The sequence below is a fragment of the Neolamprologus multifasciatus genome, chromosome 11 (genome assembly GCF_963576455.1).
Source record: "Neolamprologus multifasciatus chromosome 11, fNeoMul1.2, whole genome shotgun sequence".
In the NCBI taxonomy this organism is placed as follows: domain Eukaryota; kingdom Metazoa; phylum Chordata; class Actinopteri; order Cichliformes; family Cichlidae; genus Neolamprologus; species Neolamprologus multifasciatus.
This window is the reverse complement of record NC_140449.1, coordinates 11,555,984-11,583,712: the sequence shown is the minus strand read 5'-3', so window position 1 is coordinate 11,583,712 and position 27,729 is coordinate 11,555,984. Positions and strand designations below refer to the sequence as shown.

Sequence of the window (27,729 nt, the reverse complement as noted above, 5' to 3'; positions counted from 1 at the left end):
TTCATTCTGCCTGTATATTAGTGCCATTAGCATTTTATCAATGACACATTGCGATAAAAGGTCAGCTTTTGTGTGAAAATCAATCACCCTTTAACTTCCCTCTTGAAGCTGCCATCATCTCCCTGTGTGATTGATAATTTGGGTTAAAGAGGTCAGTATTCAAAAAATTCATCTAGTTTGTGCATCAACAAAAAGTAAAACCAAAGAACAACAAAAGCATCCAGCAGCCTGTAATCTGCCTGACACACGTTTCAGTCTGAGGTAAGGCAGGTCACGTTTAAACAGCAGGGACCAGAGGTGTAATCAAAATAAGGAGAAATCAAATGCCAAGTAGACTTACTAATGCATTTATTAAATCTGCAATGGTCACCAATTAGTCACCTTTTTCCTTTCACTTTTCTACATCACTGTGTTCCTGCCTCTTTTTCCAACTGTCACTTTCATTTATTTTTCATTTCACTTATTATTACTGCCCCTTAGGTTGCTCGGTAGTAAATGCCAAAGAAATTACGTAGCCAAACCTTAATAAAAAAAAATGACTGCACACACCTTAAGACATGCAACTGGGTGGGCACACATGCAGGCACATAAACTGTGGGTTAGTGTGAAACGCATTATTTTTCATGAGAGAGCCAATTTGGGAGCACAGGGCTCGACTGTCCCAAGCCCTTGGTTAATAGCTACAATGGCATTGTGTGCTATTGACTGCAGTATGACAGAGCATGGTGAAGTGATTACAGAGCAATAGAAAAAAACCCAGCTTTAGCCAGAGAAATGAAAAGGTCCAGCAGCTACAAGCCGCTATGATTATAGAGCATCCCTGATGCTGTGGCCAAGCACAGAATAAAAGCTCTGATCTAAAACCAGCGGAAGACACTAAAACAGATGTAGTGAAAACACAGAGAAACTTTGAGTCATGCAAACTAGTTTTTGCAACACCACCACAGCACACTGACAGCATGTCTGCACATAGGTACCCTCACATTTTCTCTTTGTGCTGATTTTTCCTTTACTCCCTCACGTACGTATTTACAAATTACTGCCAGATTTCTTAGATTTCGTTGTTGGGTTTTATTTTAAGATCACAGTTTTTTCTCTCCAGCCATGACATAATTAGCAGATGTTAGTAGTAGATGATTCATTCAGTGGCCCATCCCTATAGCTGGTGCGCTGCAGATCTCCCATTCTTGTAAAGAATCTCGTAAAAGAAAAATTACAGCTTTTTATTCATGGTTTTCCTAATCCATATGGAAATGCCCTATAAAGACATAATATAATATAATGTATATACTGTAAATAGGTGTCTTATGAGGGGCTCATTAACTAACACTTATTACAGGGAGTAAATTAAATTAAAAAGCAACATTTTTTCTCTTGTTTTTCTTGTTTGTTTGACTGTTTACACACAGGCTAACTGGAATGAATATTCCAGCACCCATCATTAGCAACAAAAACTGGTTACGACTGCATTTTGTGACGGAGAGCAACCACCGCCACAAAGGCTTCAGGGCTCAGTATCAAGGTAAGACATGATTGCTTCATTTGCACATCGTAATAGAGGGCCCCCTACATGAACAAAAGGGTTCATCGTAGGAAAAACACACTGTAATTACAAAACATGTTTTTGATCTTTGTTAACTGAATATCAAACACTTTGATTAATATTCTCTGTAGAGGGCATGAAGGCTTTTTCTGCTTTAAATCAATGACTTCAAAGCACCTTGATAATCAAATATTTGAGAGATAAATACTGTATATATATTCTCACCCTCGCAAAACTACAGCTCAATAGTCTCTTACGCTCTCATTGTTTTATAGCCTGACTTTAAGTCAGTGTATGTGCTGCATGGACTACTTGCTGCATATACTTAACCTCGAAGTGTAGCCCTAAAACAGATTTGAAATCTGCTTGTTCACTATAAAGCTCTATACAAACATTGAATAACATGCATGTGGCAAATCGTTGTAGATGTAAGACAAGCATTCATTCAGGTGCATGAAAAGTCACCTTTGTCCTCTCCTTTTAATTACTATGTAGTGGTCAAGCAGTTTTTATGAGTTTTCATATGAACATAGATATTTTAAAACAGACAAGCACTTAGAGGTTTTATTGAGCAGTGTGCTTTTAAGCATGTATCAGTTCTCATTGAATCAGCAAATAAATTCACCTCCTTTCTTTTGTACTTGTGTGGAAAAGAACCAGCTGACCTAGAGTGCAATTCAGAGGAGAGGCATTGTTCCAGTACTTTCAAATTCAAATAGCCTTGTTTTTGCTTGTTTTTTGCTTGATACATCATTTTACCGCTCATGGCTGTTCTGTTAATGATGACAGCCACTTGCATCACCTGGCTTTTGTTTGCAATCTGGCCCCTGCTGTGTTTAATTAGACTTTCTTTAAATAAGTAGCATTGCAGTCCTGGGGCAGCTTTTTGATTCTGCATGGTGTGTGTGTGTGTCCCCACTACAAGCTATAACCATTAAATCCGCTCTGACCAATCAATTTCCATCCACCGTTTAAAATGTGTGAGTTATATCAACAGGCAAACATAATAAACAAATAAATATATAATCTAGGTTTGATTGAATTGCCAGGGCAACCCTTTCGATTGCATCATACCCTTCGGACTAATGCCTTTTGATAAGATGATGCTGAGCAAAAGCAATTACAGTTTGATGTTCTTCATAGGACCAAGTATTATCCAGAGAAAGAAACACTTGTACTGTATCTTCTCACATCTAATACTGTAACTTCTTTTATCTAATGAACTCTTTCTATTGCTCTCGACCAGTGAAAAGCTCTGGAGAGCTTAAATCCAGAGGGGTAAAATTATTACCAGGAAAGGACAACACTAACAAACTGTCTTTGAGTAAGTCTTTTATTTTTCTTACGCAACTGTTTTCATTGTTTGGATTTTTTGTTTATGGAGGGCTTGTGTTCTGGGTCTTTGTTTTCTTTCTGTCGCTCCCCCCCCCCCCCCCCTTTTTTTTTTTTTTTTTTGCTGCCTCATTCGATGAAGGAATTAAGCTACAGTACTAGATTTTGCAGAAGTGCAGTCTCTTTTTCTTTCTGATGACCTATTTCCCCTGCTGCCCAGGACTTCCTCCCCTGCCAGAAACTTACTGAGCTAGATCAGCCCTAGTTAGGTATATTGCAGCAAACCACTAAACATGATCAGCTTCTGTCAGACAAAACTCCATCTGTCTCATTCTATTCTATGTAAGCTACACATTACACAGACTTAAGCCCATGCACTATGTGATCTACACACATAGCGCTAGTCAAGGTTGAGTGACCACTCAATTGTCAGATGATTTGTGTACACTTAGAGCGACGTAAATGCATTCTAATTGCTCGCGGAGCTCTGTCATTAACATAAATCTGGAGCAGAATTCCCTCTAACGCAACAGTGTGCTAAACACTCAGATGATAACAGGTTGCAATCTTTATTACCTTATGTGTCATAGATTCTGCACTGCATGGAGACATGAATAATGCAGTGAGCTCAAGTCTTTTCTATGAGACAATACTGTATATCATTTCAGAGACTGCGAGGAGAATGCTCCGTACTGTATGCCTTGTGGATTTACTCCGTATAATTGAACTCATAACGACATTATAACCTGTGGCGATTAAGTTCAAAAACGAATGAACTTCCTCAAAGCAAGCAACATGCCATTAGAGCGCCGCACGCTAAAACTGAAGGGTCTCTGTGTGTGTTTGGGGTGATGTCTTGTTGCAAACATTGCAGCAGACCTCAGTGATAATTATGCAGCTACATATTCCATGAGTTTAATTTCCAGTGCATGCAGACATTGATGTACGGATCATAATGTAAGGGGAACGTGAGCTTGTTAAGTCAGAACACACAAGCTGTTTTCTTGCCTCTAAATCGCCTCTCTGCATTCTTTCCATGGTAAAGGCAATATTCAATATAAGCCATATCTCCAAGGCTTTATCTAGTCTACGCAAATTATTATTATGTATGGAGAGTCTGACTGAGTGATTATTGTTGCTCCTGCAAGCGATAGTTGAAGGTTATTTAATCCTCTTAGCGCCTGTTGGACCCAGATAGATTTTCCTCTATTTTGTTTAGCTCAGGTAAGAGTGCTGCGTTTACCCTTGCCACTCACTGTAATATCACAAAACACAACAGCACTGCAAAAAAGCTATCAGTTAAAAGTCTCTGACATTTCGAGATGAGGTCAAACCGTCACGTGTCAGAACTTTATGATTCGTGAAAGCAAAAACCGTTGAACATGCAGGCTTATCGGCTATTCAGGTGCTTGCTGTTGCAGTGGGTGTTTTCTGAAAACACTGGGCTTTAGCAATTCAAGTGTCTCTCTCACAGTGTTCTTGGTCCCTGTCTTCTCTGCTTAGTGAATGAAGGAGGAAATCAAACAGGTGTCTAATTACTGCCCTGACCCAGGGGAGCCGGAAAAACGGCAAACGGATAGGCTCTGATTTCAGGTGAGTTGTTGTTTCGCAGCTTGAGTGAAGGATACGTAGCGTATGTGCAGATGTGTGCTGAGGGATATTGAATTGAGTGCTCCGCTTTCAGTATTATAACTTGCGCCACATGACTGCATGTCATGAGTTTTTACTGTCACAATCTATTAAGTCAGCAACAGGTGTGCACATAAACTAGTGTTAACCAGTTTATTCTCCACCTGCTGCAGATTTCAACCATTCTTTGTTTATTTACTGTCATTCTCAGTCTGTTGGCTATAATCTTCTTGTTAATATTCTGCAAGTTTCATTGTCTCAGTGCCCATTTAGCAAGCATAGGAAAAAGATAACAGGGAAAATAATATGATCAACTTTCAGTCTCTTTGTTCTGTAATGTGGCATGGTTTGATTTTTTTTTTCAATCTTATGCTGTTATGTGTACATAGGGAAGCCCAGTGAGTCCATTGTCATTGCCTCGCTTTACCGCAGCATATACTCGTTTCTTTGTAAATGAATGACCTGAAACAAATAATGAATTTGATATTTCATCAGGAGTCATTTTTGAGGAATTGATTGCTTTTTTTCGGGCATTAATGGTGTTTGCTATCTTCTCAGCATCGGAGCAACTGCTCAATTTACCTGCGATGAAGACCATGTGCTGCAGGGTTCCAAAACGATTACCTGCCAGCGCGTTGCCGAAGTCTTCGCTGCTTGGAGCGACCACAGACCCGTCTGCAAGGGTGAGCGGGGCTTCCGATGAGCTAATAAAACTGTTTGATTAAGGCGGTGCCTCTGGATATAGGCTCCATGCAGATAGAGGAAAGTTCATTGCTGTTAATTATGTATGAAAGCCTCTTCTGCTACACTCTGCTTTTCCATTTCAAAATGCCCTCACTGTTTTTCTGTGTTTCATAATACCTGGAGCACCTTTTAGAATTTGATTAATGGAAATGTGATTAATAGACCTCCTCTCTACTTGTGCAAACAATATATTACCTTTCAGTCACATTACAATGCACGAGTTATTACTCTGCCTTCTGAGCGCCATTTTCATCAATATTTATTGCGAAGTTGAAATTAATTTTTATGGGTCATTTAGTGATGTTTATGCTGTGTGTCCAGCACAGATCTTTATATCTTTTCTATATACACAGACAAGTAGAAAATGATAAATATGTAAAAATGCCGTTTGGCCTGAATTTTTGGTCACTGAAAGTACAATGAAAATGTTTGGGTTGACCTTTTTGCCTTTAAAGCTGCACCAATTCTCCAAGGTACACTTACTGAGAGATTTTAAATCAGCTTTCCAGATTGGAGAACTTTATGAACTTGAAAAGTTTGAGCTGTCTCAGTTAAGATCAGGGCTCAGTGGGGATCACACACTGTGCTGGAGGACTCCTTTTTCTTCATGTTTCTCACGATGGTTCTTTATTGCTGGTGTACGTTGGGGGTTATTATGTCACGTCATACTGCAGAACGCACTTCAGACAAGTCAGTGATAATAGCAAAACATTTAAAGTGCCAAAAAAGTTGCACAGGCTGTATATCTTCTCTACTTTGATATTCCTCTTATACTGTTGCAGTGAAAACCTGCGGGTCGAATCTACAGGGACCGTCGGGGACGTTTACATCCCCTAACTTTCCTATCCAATATGAGAGTAACTCACAGTGTGTGTGGATCATCACTGCCAGTGATCCGAACAAGGTAGGAGAACTTGTACACTGTCCATTAAACATCCACCACTACTGTTACAATGGTAACCGTAGCAGTCGATGTTTGAGGTGAGGATTCAGTAGTGACAAGCCTTGTTATCTTGGCTTTTTTCCGCAGTTTTAAGCAGTTACTTCCAAAATATAAATGCAGTATACAAAAGGTCAAGATTAGAAGCCCAGTGAGGCTCATGATTGCAATAATAAGAGTAAAGGTTTTGTGTAGTGCCAACCTGCAATTCCATTAAGGTAATAAATAGTAGACCAACACTTGTAAAATTTACCTCTGAGTAATCTCTTTGCACTGCACCTCCCTCATTAGTTTTATTTTTTTTTAAAAACACATTATTTTGCTGCTCCTGAGCACCATTACATTTGTACTGTGAAAATAGTTCCTTCCCTGTAGAGCATTTGTCGACATATTTCCTTGGAATTTTTGGATCTGTGTTTTATATGCATCTGTTTTTTTCCAGGGTTACCCAAGTTAGGAGGGGCTACATAGAATATGCATATATTTCCATTTTTTACTTTCTGTCATTAATGCACATTGCATCAGTGGATGGCATTTCGGTTCTCACTTGATTACCAGCTTGACTGTGGCTGTTGGCAACCTAGCGATTCGCTTCATTCATCTGTGGTCACGGAAATGGGGAGAAATGATGATTGATTGAGACCAGCTTTTCCCCCAAAGTGAAGAGGTCAAAGCTGTTTTCCAAATGGTCATTACTGCTCTCCTACATAAATTTGTCTTTCTATTGGTATTCTATCCAGTGAGCCATATACACAGGGGTGTCAACTAAGTACTTTCCTGCTAATAAATAAGAACTAAGAACTGATGCTCATTCAGAACTCACTAGGACTGGCAAGTGCCATAGCTTTGTGCCACTGTGCACTCTCCTAGGCAAACAAGCCATTGACTTGGCACTGAAACTTGGTCCATTAGTGTTATTATGGTAATTATGCTTATTTGCTTGTCGTAATGAGGCTGTTATACATACATATTGTGCAGACGCTGCCCAAACCATGGCCAAAAGAATGAAGGCTATGGATGAGCAAGCGGCCATCATATGGTTGTCATCAACAGATGTGACACTGGTGTCATTACGGCATCCTTCCTTTCATCACTAATCCGTGCAGGCAAAGTGCGGGCTGAGATAATGTGGCATGTTTGTGTAATGCCTCTGCAGCAGACATGATTATTAGTGTAAGCAGCTGTTGCCAGTTTGATCTTTAAAAATGTCATCTTTTGTGACGCTATGTACATTTGTTAAGGGGGTAAAAAGATTCACCAGTGACAGTCGACAAAGATATCTCAAGGGTAAATGCAGACAGGCAATTAATAATTTCATATGCTTAAGTTTGCTTTACTCTGATTGGTTCTTAAAATTCGATTTGTGTTCTGCAGTAATGCTGCTGTCAGTTTCTATATTGCTTTGAAGGATGCTTGCGGTGTCCTTTGTCTATGCTGCACATCCCCATTAACATTCACTCTATAAGCCTTTTCCTATAAAGAGTCAAAAATCTGATATGAGTTGTGTTTTATATTTTCCCTCTATTCCCCTGAACGCCACTGTTGATTTAAGTTTTCGGGTAGTTTGTGGATATTTGATTAAAGTGCCAGAATATATTGTATGTTATAGCAGCTATGTGAATTATGAAAATAGAAGGAAGCGTCTTCGGCTTTTATAGCTCTGCTTGATCAAACATTGAGCTGTCCTCCTGTGCAAATGTATATGACATTACATGGAGTTTCTCTGTGTAGGCCTGCCTTTTGCAGTTTAGCTACAATATCTTCAGCAACATTTTCCCAAAAGGCAAGTTATGGAAATGAGCAGCTATGTTATGAATATCATAAAAATTAGATGGTGGGTTATTTGGTAATAAATCTTTAGAATAACTGCTCATCTGATTGAGAGGGTTTGGCCTATTTAAATGAACGCAATGAATAACATTGACTGGCGGGGTTAGCAATGTCTGTCAGGAGACCTCTCTGTTTGAATCACTTTAGCGTAAACAGCTTCCACAGGCAAATGGCGACTTTCAGCTTCATGGTTTTGTTGAAATGTATTGAAAAATATAAAAAAAACTGCTGAGAGACAAATTGACTTCTCAACAAATGTACATAAACTATCTGCAATATACCACGCTGGCTTACTATATATCATTCAGTAGAGTGTTCTCAAATGTTATTGAATGGTGTAAGGAGGGCGTTGCTGTTTGCAAATTCACGGCCAATCATAGACTGTCATAGTGACTTTGTATTTTACAACAGGTTATTCAGATCAACTTTGAAGAATTCGACCTAGAAATTGGGTATGACTCCCTAACTATTGGAGATGGAGGGGAAGTAGGTGACTCTAAAACGATCATTCAAGTGTAAGTATTTCATAAACTACTTCACTGGATAGATTATTTTAGCATAATATTGCAGTCAAATCTTTCCAAATCTTTTTGTGAGTCGACATTAAAAGAAATACTTGAACAAAAGGATCCTTGAAACAGTTAAATGACTCCACCACTTCAAGTGTGGCTTACTTGTTCAAGTTACTTGTGTTTTTTATCTGCGTATAACAATGTTTGTCTTCTAATCTGCTTAATGTGTAATGAAATCTCTCAATAGTGAATTTTGATCCCACACTGGCTTGTTTGTCTTATCTGCAGGCTCACTGGGAGCTTTGTCCCAGACCTAATTGTCAGCATGTCCCATCAGATGTGGCTTCACCTCCAGTCTGATGAGAGTGTTGGCTCAATAGGATTCAAGATCAACTACAAAGGTACACACACTATTGTGCTGAGACCATCTCTCACTGTCTGTATTCATGTCTGTCTCTGACTGTCTCTCACTAAAGCAACAATTTTATTTTCCTGTCTGCCTTCCTGCCGATCTGTCACTCTTTATCTTTCTACTTCTTAAAAAAAACTTTCTTAACCCAACTTCCCCACTCTTCAACTGCACCTATACAGATAATCTTAAAGAAAAAAAAAACTATCTCAGACTACTTTCCTTGATGTAATCCTCTGCTCTCCCCCTCCCATTTCCACTCTCTTTCTCACTTACTTCATGTGTTCATCCCCCTCTTTTCTCTTCTCCACAGAAATTGACAAAGAGAGTTGTGGCGACCCCGGTACACCTCTGTATGGCTATCAAGAGGGAACTGGTTTTTTAAATGGAGATGTTTTACGCTTTGAATGCCAATTTGGATTTGAGCTCATTGGGGAAAGGATGATAACCTGCCAGAACAACAATCAGTGGTCAGCTAATATCCCCATCTGCATATGTGAGTCCCATACTTGTTTTTAATGACAGCGGATAAGCAATTACTTATGTGCTTGGAAGGTTCACAATGACACTGAGCTATTTGAGAAATAATTACAGAGTTGTTAACTGAACATGCAGAGCTGTGCACACAGCACATTGTGTGAAATGGGAAGTTTTTGTTCAAGCTTGCTTTTTTGGGTGGTTGTTGTTGTTGTTGTTGTTGTTGTACTATTTAACTGAACTGGAGAAGGTAACATGCACTCTACTGTTTATCATCCTATGTCAAGGCATCCCTCTCCTTGTAGTTACAACATTCCTAACCTATCTCCATAACAAAATACTAGACTTGTGTTCCTTCGATTTAACTGCCTCCTTTGGGACAGTGTGCAGTATTCCTATGCACCTATATTCATATATGTCTGTACTTTTGTACAGTTCTCTGCTCCGTCCTGCTTACAGTTTCATGTTTCTCAAGCTACTCAGCGCCCTTGGGAGTAAACTTGTCTCCAGTTTGCTGAGCTACTTATACAGTACTGACATTGTTCTGTAGAGATCTTTGTGCCTGGTCCTGTTATGGCAGATTCTGCAGTGTAGACATGTCGTGTGGCCAGTGAGAGTTGCTGTAAAACAAATTGCTTACTCGGGATATATAACTGATGTTTTTGCCCTCTCTGTCACACAGTTCCCTGTTTCTCTAACTTCACTGCGCCCATGGGGACGGTGTTGTCTCCAGACTATCCAGAAGGCTACGGGAACAACCTTAACTGTGTTTGGCTGATTATCTCTGAGCCTGGCTCCAGGATCCATTTGGCCTTCAATGACTTTGATTTGGAGCCTCCTTACGACTTTCTTACTATCAAAGATGGGGATCAGTCAGGAGCCACAATACTGGGACGCTTCTCAGGGGCTGAAGTTCCTTCCCATCTGACATCCAATAGCAACGTTTTGCAGCTCGAGTTTCAGGCCGATCACTCGATGTCTGGGCGAGGGTTCAACATTACCTATAGCAGTAAGTGGCTGATCAATGGGTAAATGAAACTAAAAGACAGAGAAATGCATTCACCCTCTACCTTTCATGGTTAGGGATTTTTTTGGTGGTGTCTCAGGTCTGTCTGACCTGTTAAATTTGTACAATTTTTAAACGCAGTTAACCAAACAAAAAATAATTACTAAGCGTAATGTGCAAATTAATTGTATTAATAGAAGAGGAATGAAGTTCAGCAGCACCTGTAGTTTATATGAATGAGCGTGTTGTCGTCCTTGTTGCTCTTTTAGAAATTATGTTTTTTCCTGATAATAATGGTTTCTTTCTTGGCAGGCATTTTTTATAACACACGAGGACACATTACAATTCATTGAAGCAATGGACAACAAATTTTTTTTTTTAAAAAAAGGTTAATAAAACCGCTGGCAGATTACAGCTGAGTTTTAATAGGTGTAACCCTAGCACAGCTTTTCCAGTCAAGATTTGAGCAGAAAAGCTGTAGCATAAGTTAGGCCAATGGTACCTTTATAAACAAAAAGCACCATTTAGTACTGTGGAGGTAGTGTTTAACTCAGATGCCTTATTGCCTATGCAGTGCCGTTGTAATTCTTTTGCTTTTCCTCCAGTGCAATTCACAACAAGCTTTAAAGACAGAGGCTATTGTCAACCCTACGTGTATAGAGCAGACCTTTGTATGTTCTTTTTTTCCTCTCTTACGGACAGCTACATCCATTTCCCTTATCTCTCTACTACTCAAAGACCCAATTTCTCATTCACACAAGAGCATTTGTCACTAGATCTTGTTCCCTTTCTTCTCATTACAAGCTTTTGGGCATAATGAGTGCCCTGACCCTGGCATACCGTTGAACGCTAGGCGCTTTGGGGACAGTTTCCAGCTGGGGAGTTCCATCTCTGTTGTATGCGAGGATGGCTTTATCAAGACACAGGGAGCTGACACCATCACATGCCATCTGGAAGAAGGCAAGGTGATGTGGAGTGGACTCATTCCCAAATGTGAAGGTAATTAAATTGTAATTGCTAACAATTATGTGAATGAGTATAAGTTAACTGCTGAACTGGGATGAGAAAGACAGAACAGAAATATGATACAAAAAAAGTGAGTGGGTTAGTGTGGAACACGGAGTTCAGTCCATCTAAACCGGGCTAGATTTATTTTCAGGTATCTGTAACTCCAGGCCTTTGGTGACTCATCCTATAAGTGTTTTCTTTCAATATTTTTCATGTGGGTATGAACAGATTACCGAGAGGTATCATCTTTAAAACAACTTTTTTCTCTTTTCTACCTCTCTCCTCTCCTCTCCTCTCCTCTCCTCTCCTCTCCTCTCCTCTCCTCTCCTCTCCTCTCCTCTCCTCTCCTCTCCTGCTTTCTTTGTCTTCTTTATGCCCCCTTAAATTTCCTTCCACTGCTCCAGCTCCTTGTGGAGGACACTACTCAGGGCCATCTGGTGTCATCCTCTCCCCCGGGTGGCCAGGCTACTACAAAGATTCCTTGAGTTGTGAGTGGGTCATTGAGGCCGAGCCGGGACGCTCCATCAAGATTAGCTTTGACAGGTCTGTATGACAGTACTGCAACAAGTCAGCCACTGAAACAAAGACACACTTACGTGTAGAATGACAAAATCTGGAAAAGGACTTAATTCCTGGTGTAATATAATCACATATTGTGCTGCAGTAGTCGTATACCTACATGCAGACAGACACTCATGTATATATCCCTTTAGTTTATGCATATACAGGACATGTACACAAACATAAATGGCTCCCCTTGGCTGTGGAAGCCTCTGAGTTTGAAATAGAAAGTCAGAGGAGGAAGAACACAGACTTTGGTCTAGTTTCCAAAAATGTTGAAAGCCTCAAGTAATCCTTTATCTTGCTTACCCGCTTTGCTCACTTCCTGAGAGAGCTTCAATAAAGGAAAGTGGGGAAAAAAGGAAAGGGAAAATCTTGCTTTGAAATCTTTATTTCTTAATATTAATAAGTGAAATCATGAAATTCATTCATTCGTTCATGTTGTATAATTGTTGCTTTTTCAAAGGGCTGCCTTTACTGTGACTTTTTTTTGTTTTTGTTTTATTATTTATAAAATTAACCCTCTTTTCCTCTTCCCTCACTTAAAATGAGCACAGGGTTTCTCATGCCTGTTTAAAGCATCACACCTATGATGGCACTATACTCGAGGCAATCTTCACAGTTTCTTGTATCAGTGAGATAAGAATGCATAAATTTCAGTCTGGAAACGTCAATAATATTGACAGATATATCTGTGTTGATCCCAGTTGTTTGATGGGGGGGGGGGGGGGGGGTTAAGAAGGTTGCAACAGATGCATAGCAATGTCACATTTCCAGGAACTGTTCCAATTATTGGAATTTTTGCTGTGGCGCTTATTTTTTTTTTACCCATTGCAGAAAATTAGGATGTTTTTCTGTAAAAGAAATTACATTTTCTTTTTACAGCTTGGTAATACTGTGTTAATATTGGGATAAAAACAAGTGACTTAGTTACAAAAGAAATATCAAGTAAATACCACGCAATGATCCGTATCAAGACTGGTTACACCTGGAAACACCAGGTTATTACAACTTTAAAGCCAGTATAAAAAAATCAAATACACTGATATTATCATTTTATTGCTCCTGCCTGTTAAGCAAATGTGTAAATCACTAGACCTTACTGCTAGACCTTCTATACTAGTACTAATTGGTTTTGCCTTGTAAGTTTCCACATCACTACGCTCAGTTTGTGAGGCCTTATTAACCTCAATATAAAAGTTTCAGTGTAATATTACTCAGCTCATACCATTGTTGGTACAAAATACAGGGATATTGCTGTATTTTTAAGTGGTCATAACTTCTTGTTTTTACCTTATTACCTCAGTATTGTCACATTTTTACCAAACTGTATGAGGTAACCAAATTTATTTTTAAACAAATATGTATACTTAAAGTCCATCTGTCCTTTTGTTTAACTTTTAAGGTTTCAGACTGAGCTCAGTTATGACTTCCTGGAGGTTCACGATGGTCCCAATCTGCTCTCTCCTCTGATTGGCTCTTTTAATGGAACCCAGGTCCCTCAGTTCCTGTTCAGCAGTAGTAACTTCCTGTATCTGCTCTTTACCACCGATAACAGTCGATCAAACAGTGGCTTCAAGATCTTCTATGAAGGTGAGAGTATAGTGCTATTGCCTGTAATTTCTTCACAACAAAAAAAGGATGAGATGAGATGGTACACATTCAATTCTATAATTAGACATAGAGAATAAAATTTTAAACAAGTTCAACTGTGCTTCAGCTAGAGGCACTGGAGACGGAAGTTGGTCAGCTTTTCTGGTAGCACTTAAGTTTCTGAAACCAAATGCCAAGATTAAACTTTGTTGAGGAAATATTTCAGGTCTATTACACGTCAAGAGCATAACAAAATGCCTCAATTACCGTGGGTTCTCTAACTACATGAGTTCAGATTAGTTACTGTGATTAACATTTAAAGGTGAAACATTTTAAATTTTTCATAAGTGCTTAGCTTAGCTGGAGAGGTCCGCTCTGCTGTTTTTAATTTTAGATCATCTCTTGTCTAGTGTTAAAGCCTCACAATTCACAGTGTACATTTCATGCTGGTTATTAGTTTACCTGGGGCTCTTGGCTCTTTGGTAAGGCAAAGAGGCAAGCTTTGTATATTAATTGTAGTCACTTGTCGAATATTGTCGGTTGTTTAGCTTCGACTATAAAGCGCCTTGAGCTGACTTGACACTATCTGTATAAAACTAAATTGAATACAACTTCCAGAATTCTTCTCATCAAAGGCTGTGCACTCTTTGAATGTTTACTGTTTATGATAGGTTTGTTCATTGAGCACATAAGCTTTGTCTTCAGTTGTGGCATTGCATTTAATCTCTTTATGATTGTGATTGCTGGTGCAGAAGTCAGACTCAGTGTAAGTTCTTAATTGAATGTAACTTCATTTAGCTTGATTTATAGTGCACTCTGTGCTATCACTCTTGCTTGGTCTATCATTGAGGCATAGCATTATGTCTGTCACTGCTGCTATATTTATCCATACATATTTTTCTGCTACTCGTATTCCTTCTTTGAGTCTTTTAGAAAGTACTGCTGGTAAATATTTTGTGCAATAAACAAACATAAAAGTGGCTGTTAATGATGTCCAGCAAAGCAGTTGAACATTAATTATTCTGACTTCTTGGATAGAAGCTTCATAGTGGTCAATATAAATTATCCAGGTAGGGGAGAAAATCAAACACTGTGCTGTAAATGTAAACAAACACTCAAAGTAAAAAGGACGCAAGTTCAATGGAGTGAAAGGTTGTTTTTTTTGTCAACAGTGCACTTGATGTCTGTGGAGCTGTGATCCCAGATGACAGTGACTATGTGGGATTGCACCTCTGTACCGACTGGCAACCCAAATCTATTGTTAACAATGTACTGCCACTTGTCAGGTGCAAATGGTAGCCCCATGCTTTCAAATACAAGGTCGCAGAGTAAGGTGAAGTTAATCTAATCAAAACAACTGAAGCAAACTATTAGCTCTACAAGGGTACATAATTTGAAATAAGACTCGGTATACATCATTATGCATTGAATGGTAGTTTTTGAAAAGTCTAGTACAAATATATTCTGGACATACTATGATTTATTTTCACAATTGTTTGCACTAGCACTATTACCCCTGTCACTCCAATTTGATTCATAAGACAGAGGTTGTTATTATGTCTCTGTTATTGACTGAAAGCAGGCCACAAGTGCTTTTGTCTTATTACGTTTCAATCTCGGGTGCATTTTGCTTTTGTTGATGAGGCCATCGAAAAGCAATAACAGTAAGATCATATTAGCTTCTTCCATTGCCTTTTAGGACATATCTTATTGCCAAAATACTTCTGGGAAAACTAGCCTACTTCATTTGTAAAATTAGTCTGTAAAATAAGGGTTAGTTATCCTGTGAATAAAGTAAGGCACAGAAGCACTACATCATTCCCTTTATGTGCAGGAAAATTCGACCTCTTCAGTTAAATAAAAATTACAGCATGCTATACAATTAGCCACAAACATTTAAAACATACTACACGGTAACGTATTTGGCATGACTCCATTGGCTTGGAGATGTAAGGAAATTATTTTCCCACCAAATACCTGCACCCTAGAGGCTACTGCTAGCAGTGATCAATGACTGCTCTGCATATTAAAGCAAAATTCATATGATGTATGATGAAAGTAGTGCAAAGCAAGCTTCCTACAGAGGCTTACAAGAAGATAGCAATCTCTCTGTTATCACACAGGTCGGATCACACTAGTTATTAATGACAATTATCTATGGCTTATAAATCTTCTTACACCATGCAACTCTGCCCTATTGCTACAAGGAAATTCTGCAGGTCATACAGGTAAACTATACTATGACAAAGCTTTTCAGATTATATATTTGACTTACTTTGAGTGTTTGTGTTTTGAGCTATAGGTCTCTGTAGGTGCTGTACTTAAATACATGCAGTGCTCACAGTCACTGACACCAGATGTAACATGTGAACATATGCCTGTTTTAAGCTATATCTTTGTTACTTTGACTTTACATAAAATAATAAACTGTCTCTATAATTCCAGAAAATTAATCCTTCCATGTTAAGATTCTTCCTCGCCAGTGGCCTGACAACCGCTTACACAACTACTGTCAGTCAGTGGCTAAAATCAGCATATTTTTAGTGCATCAAAAGCAACCCTACTTGGAAGAAATCCAAAAGGCGGTCCTGGAAATCACAGGGAAAATGGGGGCATCTCTTTACAACTTGCATCACTGCAAATTAAGAGAGATGAAACTAGCTCACTGTAGGAGTGAAACTATCAGGCAAATGTACTTTTGTTTAATAAAAACGTGAAGTGGTCTTCCAGTAGCTGAATAGTATAGAAGGAAATGAAGTGGATGCGCAGTTTCACCAAGGTCATACTCTGAATTCGCTCTCCCCATGAAGCTGCTGCCCTTTACTATCCCACAGTACCTGTCTAAATGGCATGAAGATAAAACCCTGTTTTCTTAAAAATCAAAGAAGCTGACAGCTCTATCAAGGTTATTCAGGAAGAAACTGTCAGGCATTATGGCAGTCAATGCAATAGTTAATTTTTCTGCAGTCTCTACTGTGTACTAACATAGCCTGGTTTGAAGAGTCGTTTGTTTGTCATAAGAGGATTCTTTAAAGTTAACAGTAAAAGAAAGGCAAAGTAAACCTTTTTGCGTTCTATATTATGCATGCGGCCTGACACGTGCCTTTTGTTGCTGTGATTTTTAACATCAAAGCTTCGATCAACACTTTTTTAGAGGGAAAATGTGACACGGAAGTTTCAGTGAATGCAAAAATAGAATTGGCATTTCATGTTTCATGAATGCTGTGACTTCAATCCACCTCAGGAGTGTAAAGGTCATATTATATTTAGTATCAAAATAGAAAAGCCGACGCTTTTACACTAATGCTCTGCTTAATACCAGGTGCACATGTGCACACAAGAACTGTGAAGAGTGTGGCTCAGTTATTTTAATAACAGTCACGAGTCAAAAACATGCAGCTAGTTTATGCATAGCTCAGTGCAACACTAAACACTGCATCTAGAGCCTTTGTAACATGTGTGAAGAAGATCCAGTATACACATGAGGTAAAATCATACATAACTTCCTTTAAATATCAATGTAAAGACTGTCAATGTAAAGAGAACGCTTCATTTTTATTTCTACAGTGGTCACATTGGACACATACTCCTGTATGGATCCTGGTATCCCAGTGAATGGCTTGCGGTTAAGCCACGACCTTTCCATCGGCTCAACTGTGACCTTCCAGTGTGACCCAGGATATAGACTGAGCCACGAGGAGACTCTAGTTTGCGAGAAGAACCACTTTTGGAGCCACCCACTGCCCACTTGTGATGGTATGTATGCATTCCTTAATTAAATATTTAAGTGAATATTTAACACACATTTAATGGGATGTAATTTCTTTAACTTACAGTATGTACTGACAGTTTTTAATTGCAGTACTTAAAGGATATTGCCACCAGTAGATGGCACAAACTCTACAATGGCAATTATGTTCCTTTGATTCTTCTTAGTCCTAAAAAAAAGATGCACTCTGACAAAGGTAAAGACCCAGCAATGGGTGTAGCAACATTTAGCACATAGTAGGTTTGACAAATAAAAAAAGTGCCTTTTATTCATAAAATACAGTGCCTCTAGTGCTTTACTGAAAAACTTACTGAGGTGTTGGAAATCAAGTGATATGGAAGACAAATTTTGCCTCACATCAAAACATGAGGTGCAGCATGTATAGATAGATTTGATAGATTTGATAGCCCACATAATGCCCTGGGCTGTATTTGAGCAATACTGCTTCTTGTGCTGTTTACATTAGTATCACACCTGAAGAAAATCAGGTGAAAAGAAAATTTGGAAAATGGTCGCGGATCACTCAGCAGAAACAAAATAACAAGTAAAATACATGCAACATTTGGCATGCCGCACATATGACTCAGTACCACACTATAGTTTCATACCAGTGTTTGTTCTGAAATTAATTTTATATCTGGGAGCATATTTTTGCCAAGGTATGTGCCAGACTGGTGCCAAATGCATTGGCTCTCTGCCTATGGAGCCTCTAAAGTAGATCGTTTGCCAAGCATACTCATCCACTTTTAATGACTTTATGTAATTTTGGCTCATTAATAAAATATTTGATGTAATTTAGTCGGTGGGTAAGGATTCAGGCCTTGATGTGTTGTGTTCGCTGGAAGGCCTGTGGGTGGAAGGAGAGAGGTTTCGAGTAGGGGGTGGGTGTGTACAGCTGCGGAGCCCAAGGCATCCCAGTTATCCTCCAAAATATCATCTGACATTCATTACTTTGAAAATGTGTACACTCACAACAGTCCTACTTCTAATATTTGTCAACTCTAACTGTTTTGAGGAAACTATTCATGAGCTTGGTTGCAAAGCCACCCGTAGGTCAGAGAGCACGTACTTAGGCAGATGCAAGAAGGAAAAAACCCACAAATCTTGTCACATTTCATTAATGCTGAGTTCAAAAACGCTCTGCCCTTTATGTGAAACGACAAAATCTAATGACAGCATGAGAAAAGGGTTACAGGCTTTAACAGTGTTCAATTACACCAGTTAACCTTTAGACACATTAATCCTTACCCCACCGATCCACATGCGTGACATGCGTTGTCCCTTTCTCTTCTTCATTTCCTCTACATGGGTACAACGAGATTATACCTGACTGAAAATGAGTTGATTGGTAACTGTTTCTCTTAAAGATCAATTTCGACCTTGAAGTGACAATGATTCTAAATCCAGATGCTATAATCCTCTGAATATGCTTGTAAGTTATTTTGTGTTCTAACTAAATAGATGATCATGTTTTGTAACAATTTTCTTTCAGTTTAAGATACCATGAATTCAGAAAATCTGTGTGGATAGCTAAATGTATGAATAATGTATTGTCATGTTAGGCACTAGGGCTGGTTTGGAGTGCACACATGTGACAGATTTACAGGTGCAAATAAAAATAGCAGAACAGGATGTGATATGACTCAAATGCATTATTCATCTTAACCTCCCCTCTGTCTTCAGGTGAAGGATTTATTGGTTCATTTACAATTTACCCTTTTTTTCCAGCAACAGTTATCTTTCATTATCTTCTTGTTCCATTCAGCATCATGTGGCGGTGATATCAGGGGACCTGGAGGGATCATCTTATCACCTGGCTTCCCTGAGCTGTATCCTAACTCTCTAAATTGCACATGGACTGTAGAAGTCAGCCATGGAAAAGGTAGGAGAATGCATCTATATATTTGCATGCAAGCTGTTAGTAACAGCTAAGATGCCCCAAACACTCCAACTTCCAAGCTTGAGGAAGATACACATACCACACCCTCTTTCCCTGTGCGTTCAATGGCGATTTTATATATAACAGTTTTTATTTATCTAGTCCTTTTTACAGTAATTGCATATTTAGTATTCCCAACAATGACCAAATTATGTAACCATAAATTAAAAGGACACATCTCTCCCTCCTCAAAAAGGTTCTAGAGATATAAAAGTGATTTATTATTATAAACTGAAAAGAGTGCAACATGTACATTTAATCAGGCAAAGATCATTTAAATGCAGGGCTTTTATTATTGGATGGTAGCCAGGCCATGAGTGGTGGCTCCACAGTGTAATGGTTTACGCATTTGGGTTCGCTACTGGAGGGAAACACAAATCCTTTGGTGGGGTTGAATCAGGAAGGTCAACTAATAATATATCCACTGGATTGGATATGCAAAGTATGTGGTAACCCAGAATATAAGTAGAAATATTACACAATGTAGTGTTCATTCACTGTTCTTTTTGAGTCTATATTAAATTGTTCAGCTCATTTCGTTCCTTCCTGTATAGCAGCTCTTCTATTCAAGTGTATCTGTGTGTGTGTGTGTGTGTATGTGTGTGTGCGTGTGTGTGTGTGTGTGTGTGTGTGTGTGTGTGTGTGTGTGTGTGTGTGTATGCGTGCGATAGAGACTTGTATTCTCATATTTTAGAAATGCCTGGGAATGCAGGGATGTACATTCCTGAGAGTGAAGTTGTTTTTTGTGATCTTCTCTCTGTTACTAGGCAGTAACATACTTTATAAATAAACTATTTACTGTGATAGCTACCATTGCTGATGCTTGCTGATGTGTCAGTGGGCACATCCTCTACACCAGGGGTGTCAAACTCAAATACACAGTGGGCCAAAATTCAAAACTGGAACAACGGGCTAACATTAATATTTATTGAAAAAAAAAAATCTTCCTCCAGATATAAGAATGAATCTTTTCTTATGGACTCAAATAAGTTTTGCTGAAAAACTGAATATGGAACAAGCAAAGCTTAATACTAACCAATATATATATTAGCTGTGTAATACCAGTAGGCCAGCTCTAATAGTAATTTGGTATGTCTTCGCGGGCCAGAGTTTGACACCTATGGTTTAGATAATAATGGATTGCATGCCCTGGGACAGACTGACAGAGGCGAGGCTGCCATATCGCACCATCGGCCCCTCTGGCCATCACCAGTAGGTGAAGAGTCTTGACCAAGGACACAATACCGAGAGTGTCCGAGCCGGGGCTCGAACCGGCAACCTTCTGATCACAAGGCGAACTGCCAACTCTTGAGCCACGATCGCCCTAAGTAGCGATGATAATAATACTTATGTGATGTAACACAAGCTTATAGGAATCATGTTATATACTTTTCCATAGCATTACATTTGAATTCAACAGTTCAAATAACAGACAGATATTCGTGAAATCAGACAGATACATTTAATAATCATGAAAATTATGTTTCATTACATTACAGTGATTTAACGTTAATTTACATTTGAAATGTGAAATCACAGTCTATTTACGTAACTTTAATGATATTCCAGAAGAACAGAACAAAACTGTAAAATGCACAGTAAAATACTTTTATATTAGGATTTTTTCCTACAGTGCAGCCATACCCGCGACCTTGTGGTTGTTAGTTCACATTCATTGGCCGATGCTTAGCGTCATGTTATTATGTGTCCCAACATCCAATGGCATGTCACATTGTTTTCATGGCCACACCCTCACCGCAGGTGCAGAGGTCTATTTCTGTTCAGGAATGTTGTGAATACTTTGAGATTTATATTAATTGCAATTCCTACCTCTAGATTTATTTTTTAAAATATATAATAAGCACAGCGTGGCCGTGCTGTGTTGTTTTTTTTAGTTTTTATTCCTATTAATTATATTTTCACTTGTTACCTCTGAATTATTGAATCAGACCTAGATGACATGAAATTTTCAGCAAAATTATAATTCAAATACTCCTTTAATTATTGATTATTTTCATTAATTTTCAATCATTTTATATATTTTTCCATAATATTACATTTGAATGTAACAGATCAGATCACATAACAAACAAATATTTGTGAAATTATGATACATTTCTGAATGTATTTTTACAATCTAAATATGCATATGTACAAACCAAACAAGTAAACAAGTAAATTGTGTTTTACTATATTTACAGTGATGTTATGTTATTTTACCTTTGACATGTAAAATCACAGTCTACTAATGTAAATTTAATGATATTCTAGAAAGACAGTCCAAAACTGTAAAATATACAGTAAGATACTTTGACATTACTATTTTTTGGAACAGTGTAGTTCAAAAAAAGTATGTGCCATGTGCACTGGCCCTTAGTGTGAAGAACAGGATCTTACATTCTTCTGATACTTTTTTTATGAACAGCTTCAACTTTTAAGCAGAACACCCGCTGAGGCAAATCTTGTATCTCAGTTTTATTCACTAGTCGCTCTTTGTTTTATTACTTTAATGCTGTTATCACAGCACTCACTGTCAATTATCAGTGTGCCATTCATTATTATTTGAAAAGCACACTGAACTTATCACATTGCTCTAGCCGTATCATCACATTTGCCCATAGTGTTTCCTGTTATCCATTCCCAAATGGCCTTTTGAAAGTCAGTCCTGTTGTCGTACCTTTATTTTCTTTTGAGTTACCTATCTCGCTGTTCTTGGAGTTTAACACCATAAAATCATATTATTTCATTTAAATCAGTGTAACTGTTCATGTCATTTCTCTCTTTGCCATATAATACTGATGCAATTAAAGTCCATGTATTTCAATCTAGTAAGCCCTGGATGGCAAGTTTATAGGTTTATCTCTGTGTGTAACTCATATAAGGAGACTGAATCCAGTAATTTAGGGCTTTACCCAATGACATCATGTAATCCTTCCCTGGATAACTCTATTTTTCTCTGTTATTTCTTTGTGATGTTTATAGCATTAATTTTTTTCATCAGCATTATCTTTTTAATTTCTTACATGGGTCTTTTAACTCTCAGCAATAACTGGATTCATCATACTTAACTGCACCCACAAGTCCAAACTAATAACATCGAGAAATAATGAATACCTCCAACTAACTGACTGATTATAGCTCCACTTGACACCAGTTCTAATATCTCACAATAAGTTATTCAAAAAACAAAACAAACAAAAACAAAATACTACAGACAATCAATATCAATATCAATCAAAAAGAAAGAAAACATGAAACTGAAAACTCTTACAAATATCATCTCATCTTGATCATGTGATTAAATCAGTAGATTGTATATGTTTTTAAGAGATCAGAAGCTTGGGCAGTTAGATTGAATTTTGTGCGTCTGTATTCATATGGAATAACATGTCACTGCAATTCTTTCTGGAGGCGCACAGATGGATGTGCACATAACCTCAGGATTTGAGTTACAATTTTGCAAAGCGAAAGCATAGCCAATATAGTAGAGTACATGACCCCACAGGGTGTTAGTGCAAACTCTTATTACAACATACTGTAGTTATACCTGAGTGACCTGTAGCATTTGTGTGAATAAATTCCTTTAAATTACACATAAGTGTCATCATTTTGGTAAAACTGAAAACGGTGAATCATGTAGTTAACATTATAGAGCAGTATATTTGAACAGAAACAGAAGTGAGAAATGAATCAATTTTGCTTCCACAGAGACTATGATTCACATATATATCTATATAGATATAGATATATATCTTTCTCTCTCTCTCTCTCTCTCTCTCTCTCTCTCTATATATATATATATATATATATATATATATATATATAGCAAATACTAGCAAATAGACAGAACATGAAATACAGAAAGTCTAAATGGTCCCTGGACAGGATTTGAACTTTTGACTTGCTTCTCAGGCCATATTTGAGCCAACCAGTCACCCGTCAACTCACCTGTTTTGGCTATTGAGATTGGATGACTTGTTCACCACAGCCACTTTTTATTAACCACCACGTGTACAGACTGTATTACAATATTAGAAAGTCTCCTCACAAGATTGGCTCTTGATTAATTGGTCATTTGCCTTTATGCTCTGTAATATAATTGGCGTTTTACAGAAGACAATCAATCATTTCATTTTGTTATTTATTCTAGAGCCATTTGGGGCTTTCTTTATTAAGTGAGCCAAGCATTGTGGAAGACATTATAGAGTCATATTCCAACAGATTCAACAGATGGCATTAAAATGCCATCACTGATGGTGCTGAAAAGCAGCCAAGTGGCCATCATGGATACAAGGAAGATGTTGTTGTTGGGTCTGAGTTACAGTGTGATAAAATGGAAATATACTGTTTATATAGGCCTTGTTTACTTGCTTAAAATTTCAGTTGCATTTTATTGATGGAAAACATCATCTTCACCAACCTGAAAACAATTTATAGATTCTGTTTGCTTCATCGACTGTCAATCATTAGTTGTGCTCTTTTCTTGTGAAAATCCTTCACTGGCAAGCTAGAAGAGACAGGGTTGGGTCTTCAACAAGTCTTTTTTTTTAACAGGTTCATTTTGAGGTGACTGCATTCAAATTGAGCCCATTTCCTTAAATTTAAACAACAACATTAATTCTTAACCTTATGCAGCACTGTGCAGGAGTCACTAGTTTCTTTATATTTTGCTTCCAATCAGTCAGTGCTCCAATGAGCAACAGTTCTCCTTTTCTGAAGTTTTTTCTTTGGAAATTGACTGAATCATGATACAGATACCATATCTGAAATTCATGTCATTAAGAAAAGGGTGGAAAAATCCATCAAAGACCTGGCAGAATCTGATAGATGCATCTAGATCTTTAGATAATCACTCTACTGTTTACTGCACAGTTATGCCAAATTACACAAAAACTGGACTAGCAAGAGGTCTTGTGAAATAATGAATTCAAATTTGAAATGTTTGGGTCAAATCATCAGTGAGTGTCAACAGTGAGTTTCTTCAGCTATTTGTAAAACACGATGAAGGCTTGGTCATTGTATGGGGCTGCATTTCAGACAGCGGTCTTGGGGATCTTGACAGAACTGATGAATTATGAAAACAGAAAAAGAGCATCGGATTTTGATCCACCTGACATTGAATGGAATAAAACACAGCCAGCATCCAAAGAAGAGCTCTGAATGACCTTCCAGAAGCCTGCAGAACTGTTATTGATGATATTGATTAATAGAGTTCAGGCTTTGTTAAAAACACTCAAGCTCTGTTTTTATCTTTCCAATGGTTTTTTCCTTTTTTCTTTTTTCTTTTTGCATGTTTCACTAAATCATCAAGCCCATTTTCCATTTTCCTAGCAAACTCTAAAGAAATGGGGGTGGCTCAAGACTTTTACACAGTACTGTCAGTCAGTATGAACATGAAATATGCATGTTACCATGAATTTATGAATGACGCTGTTCCTTTCAGTTATTCTTTATATATTCCTGGAAACCTCTAACACTGGACTTTCCTATTTTCTCCTCCAAGGTGTCCAATTCACTTTTCACTCCTTCCACCTGGAGGATCACCATGACTACCTTCTGATAACAGAAAACGGCAGCTTCGCTCAGCCACTCGCTCGCCTGACTGGCTCTGAGAGGCCTGCACCAATTAATGCTGGTCTGTATGGGAACTTCAAGGCCCAGCTACGCTTTATTTCTGACTTCTCCATATCGCTGCAGGGATTCAACATTTCCTTCTCAGGTATGAGTCCATATGTGGGCTATGTCTGTAGAAGGAATGCAGGTGGGAGTCGTGGTAGGGCAGGAAAGGTTTTAGCAGAGGATGGAGGGTTCTGTGGAGGAGGCAGAAAAGAGGACTAAGGGTAATTAAAACGGGGGGTAGATTGCAAAAGTGAAAAGCAGTCACAGGCACGTGGAAAGAGACAGTTCTTTCATTGATGAGATCAAAAGCACTAAGCCTCTCTAAAGCGTGCATAAAGTAACATAAGGAGTGATTTGTCGGTCAGCAGGCTTAAGACAGACCATGCCTCGGGCCTGCGTCAGTCAGAGAAGCATAATTAAGAGACAACAGGGTCATGCAGGTAGAGGGTGTCTGATCGTGAGGAGAATGATCATCAAAGCATTGCATGTGAACCAGTCTCCCGGGGACTGAAGACGGCAGAAGGAGAAGGAGGTGTGTACAGAAATAATGGGCCCCCCATATCGATGGTAAGAAATGGAGAATTAAACAGCCGTAGATACACGGTTTAGAGAGCTAGATAAAGGGACAGAAAGGAGACGAGACAGATGGTGATGCTGAGTGTGCAGGGCTCATAGAGAAGGTCGGATAAAGAGTGAGAGAAGAGAGTGAGACAGAGAGAGAATAGCAAGGTAGAGAAGCCTTGTTTCATGAGCATCCGGGTTAAATGTTTGCCTGCTGTTCACTGAAGTGAGACATATCTTATGAATCCATGAATATTCATGAAACGTAATTTGTGAATATATTTTTGTCTTCTTTCATGCTCTGCAATTAGCATCTATATAGTTCATTATTAGAATTCGTTTTTTAACCTTTTATGACCTTTAATGAACGTCTGCCAAGGCCATCATTCTACATCCTACACTTGATTGCTGCTTTAATGTTTTGCGGTGCCGAAATCAATAGGCTCCGTATAGTTCTGCATACTGCCAGATACAGACCGTGAGAGAAATGCCGATGGGAGTAAGACCTTTTTCCTCTTACTCCTGGGCTGCATTTTCTCAAATTATAAGGCCACCAGCAGCCCCATGTGTAAAAATATTTCACTGAGAGTGGCCTAGTTTTTAGAGAGCTCATTCTTTATACCGACAACCTGGAATCAAACGTTTGGCTTCCCAGCCTGATGAAGATTCCTTGAGCAAGACCGGTAATCCCCACAAACTACAGTGTTGCTTTGCCTGAACATGTCGTCTTTTTGGATGGAAGCAAACAAGAAGACTGGGAGTTATTTTCAACAGGAGCAATAGATAGAGGATTCGTAATAAATTTTTGTTGTCTTATTTGCAGAGTATGATCTTGAACCTTGCGAGGACCCTGGAACGCCTCAGTACGGCTGGCACACGGGCTCCAAGTTTGGCATTGGCGACTCTTTGTCGTTCTACTGCAATACGGGCTATCGTCTGCAGGGGGCGAGGGAGATTGTGTGCCTGGGAGGTGGGCGCCGCATGTGGAGTGCCCCTCTGCCAAGGTGTGTGGGTACGTGGTCAACTGCTTTTATTCTGTTTCCGTTCTTGTTTATGCAACTAGCCAGTGTCAGCTTTTAAAATGTATTCAACACAGATGTAAACTTTCTTATTTGACATTTAAGAACCCAGCAGAATTGGATTTATGTAAGTAGACTACAGTTAAAAGGATAGACCTGTGATTAACTGAAGTGAGCTGCTGGGTTAAACTATCTAGGGAGATCTCCTTTTCACTCATGAAGGCTTAAAGACAGGTCAGTTACATTCACATTTCAAAATGTTACTGTAGGGATTTAGTCATTGTGATAGTGTACCTAGCATGTTTTTGACTTTGACCTGGTCTTGTGTCAGACTTACAGACTAAAAGTGTCAGTGCATTTGTTGCATGATAAATGCCATGTTCTGATGTCCCTGTCTTTGAAAGTCTGGACTTTTTTTTCTGTACAAGTTAATTGTGGTTAAGTAATTTTCTGCTATTTAGCCCAGGCAGCAAGGCCAGTGAATGTTGTTACATTAAATATTAATTATTTAATAGTCTAATCTATGTTTCATAATGAGTCTGTGTCAGTTAAAAAATGATTTTCACGAGTTAAGGTAATAAAAAGGGATGGACACTTTCTCATTTAAGTAGAATGTGTGAAATATACTTTTATCTTGTTAGGAAAAAGCTAATGAACCAGTTTTATGGTGTCTATTAATTTTCGTGAACGTATTCCTAATATGTTTAAGCAGGTCATATTGCTGTGTAGCTGATTGTGTCTGTTGTCTGCATGTTGTTGTTTGTTTTTTTTTGTTTGCAGCTGAGTGCGGTTCAACAGTCTCCAACAATGAGGGAGTTCTTTTGTCCCCCAACTATCCAATGAACTATGACAACAGCCACGAGTGCGTGTACAGCATTCAGGTCCAAACAGGAAAAGGCATCAACATCACTGCCAGCACCTTTGAGCTTGCTCAAGGTGATGTTCTCAAGGTAAGCAAAGCAGTCGCTCATCTTTGCTGCCACAAAGTTGATAAGCAACTTCAGTGTTGTGTCATTTTTAAAATTGATGTTCAAGTATGCAAGCAAGGTCTTGATACTTTTTATTATTTGCAAAAAAAAAAGGATTGCATGGGGAAAAATGCAGAATTGTTTTGTCTTAGACGTCTGAAGGTCACGTGACAGCATCAGCAGCATTTTCTCATGGGCATTTTTAACAGATTTGATAAGCATCACATATGTAATGAAAGTAGCTGTGTTGTTCCCACCTCACGGCTGGAG

The 27,729-nt window shown here is 38.6% G+C and overlaps 2 protein-coding genes across 9 annotated transcripts in view; both read left to right on the top strand.

Annotated features, from left to right (window-relative positions):
- The window catches only part of csmd1a (CUB and Sushi multiple domains 1a), an 80,724-nt gene extending 75,551 nt beyond the window's left edge, over positions 1-5,173 (top strand). Inside the window, exons 6-9 of one of the 3 annotated variants that reach the window (XM_085176343.1) lie at positions 1,410-1,522; positions 2,790-2,867; positions 4,379-4,468; positions 5,063-5,173. In XM_085176343.1, coding sequence (XP_085032469.1) covers positions 1,410-1,522; positions 2,790-2,867; positions 4,379-4,410 — 223 coding nt within the window. In that variant the 3' untranslated portion in view covers positions 4,411-4,468; positions 5,063-5,173. The other 2 variants (XM_085176344.1, XM_085176342.1) reach the window with 2 other exon arrangements.
- LOC146507873 (CUB and sushi domain-containing protein 3-like) overlaps positions 5,078-27,729 on the top strand; it is a 147,736-nt gene continuing 125,084 nt past the window's right edge. For 5 of the 6 annotated variants that reach the window (XR_014876682.1, XR_014876681.1, XM_085176331.1 and 2 more), the window contains exons 1-14: positions 5,078-5,187; positions 6,031-6,152; positions 8,430-8,533; positions 8,819-8,931; positions 9,253-9,435; positions 10,099-10,425; positions 11,227-11,421; positions 11,835-11,973; positions 13,397-13,584; positions 17,152-17,340; positions 19,119-19,235; positions 24,796-25,011; positions 26,296-26,484; positions 27,272-27,441. Coding sequence is in view for 4 of the 6 variants with exons in the window: in XM_085176331.1 (XP_085032457.1) it covers positions 8,856-8,931; positions 9,253-9,435; positions 10,099-10,425; positions 11,227-11,421; positions 11,835-11,973; positions 13,397-13,584; positions 17,152-17,340; positions 19,119-19,235; positions 24,796-25,011; positions 26,296-26,484; positions 27,272-27,441 (1,989 nt within the window). In the remaining 2 variants the exon portion in view is untranslated. Of the gene's footprint in view, positions 5,188-6,030; positions 6,153-8,429; positions 8,534-8,818; positions 8,932-9,252; positions 9,436-10,098; positions 10,426-11,226; positions 11,422-11,834; positions 11,974-13,396; positions 13,585-17,151; positions 17,341-19,118; positions 19,236-24,795; positions 25,012-26,295; positions 26,485-27,271; positions 27,442-27,729 lie in introns of those variants that run through there. The other variant, XM_085176334.1, reaches the window with a different exon arrangement.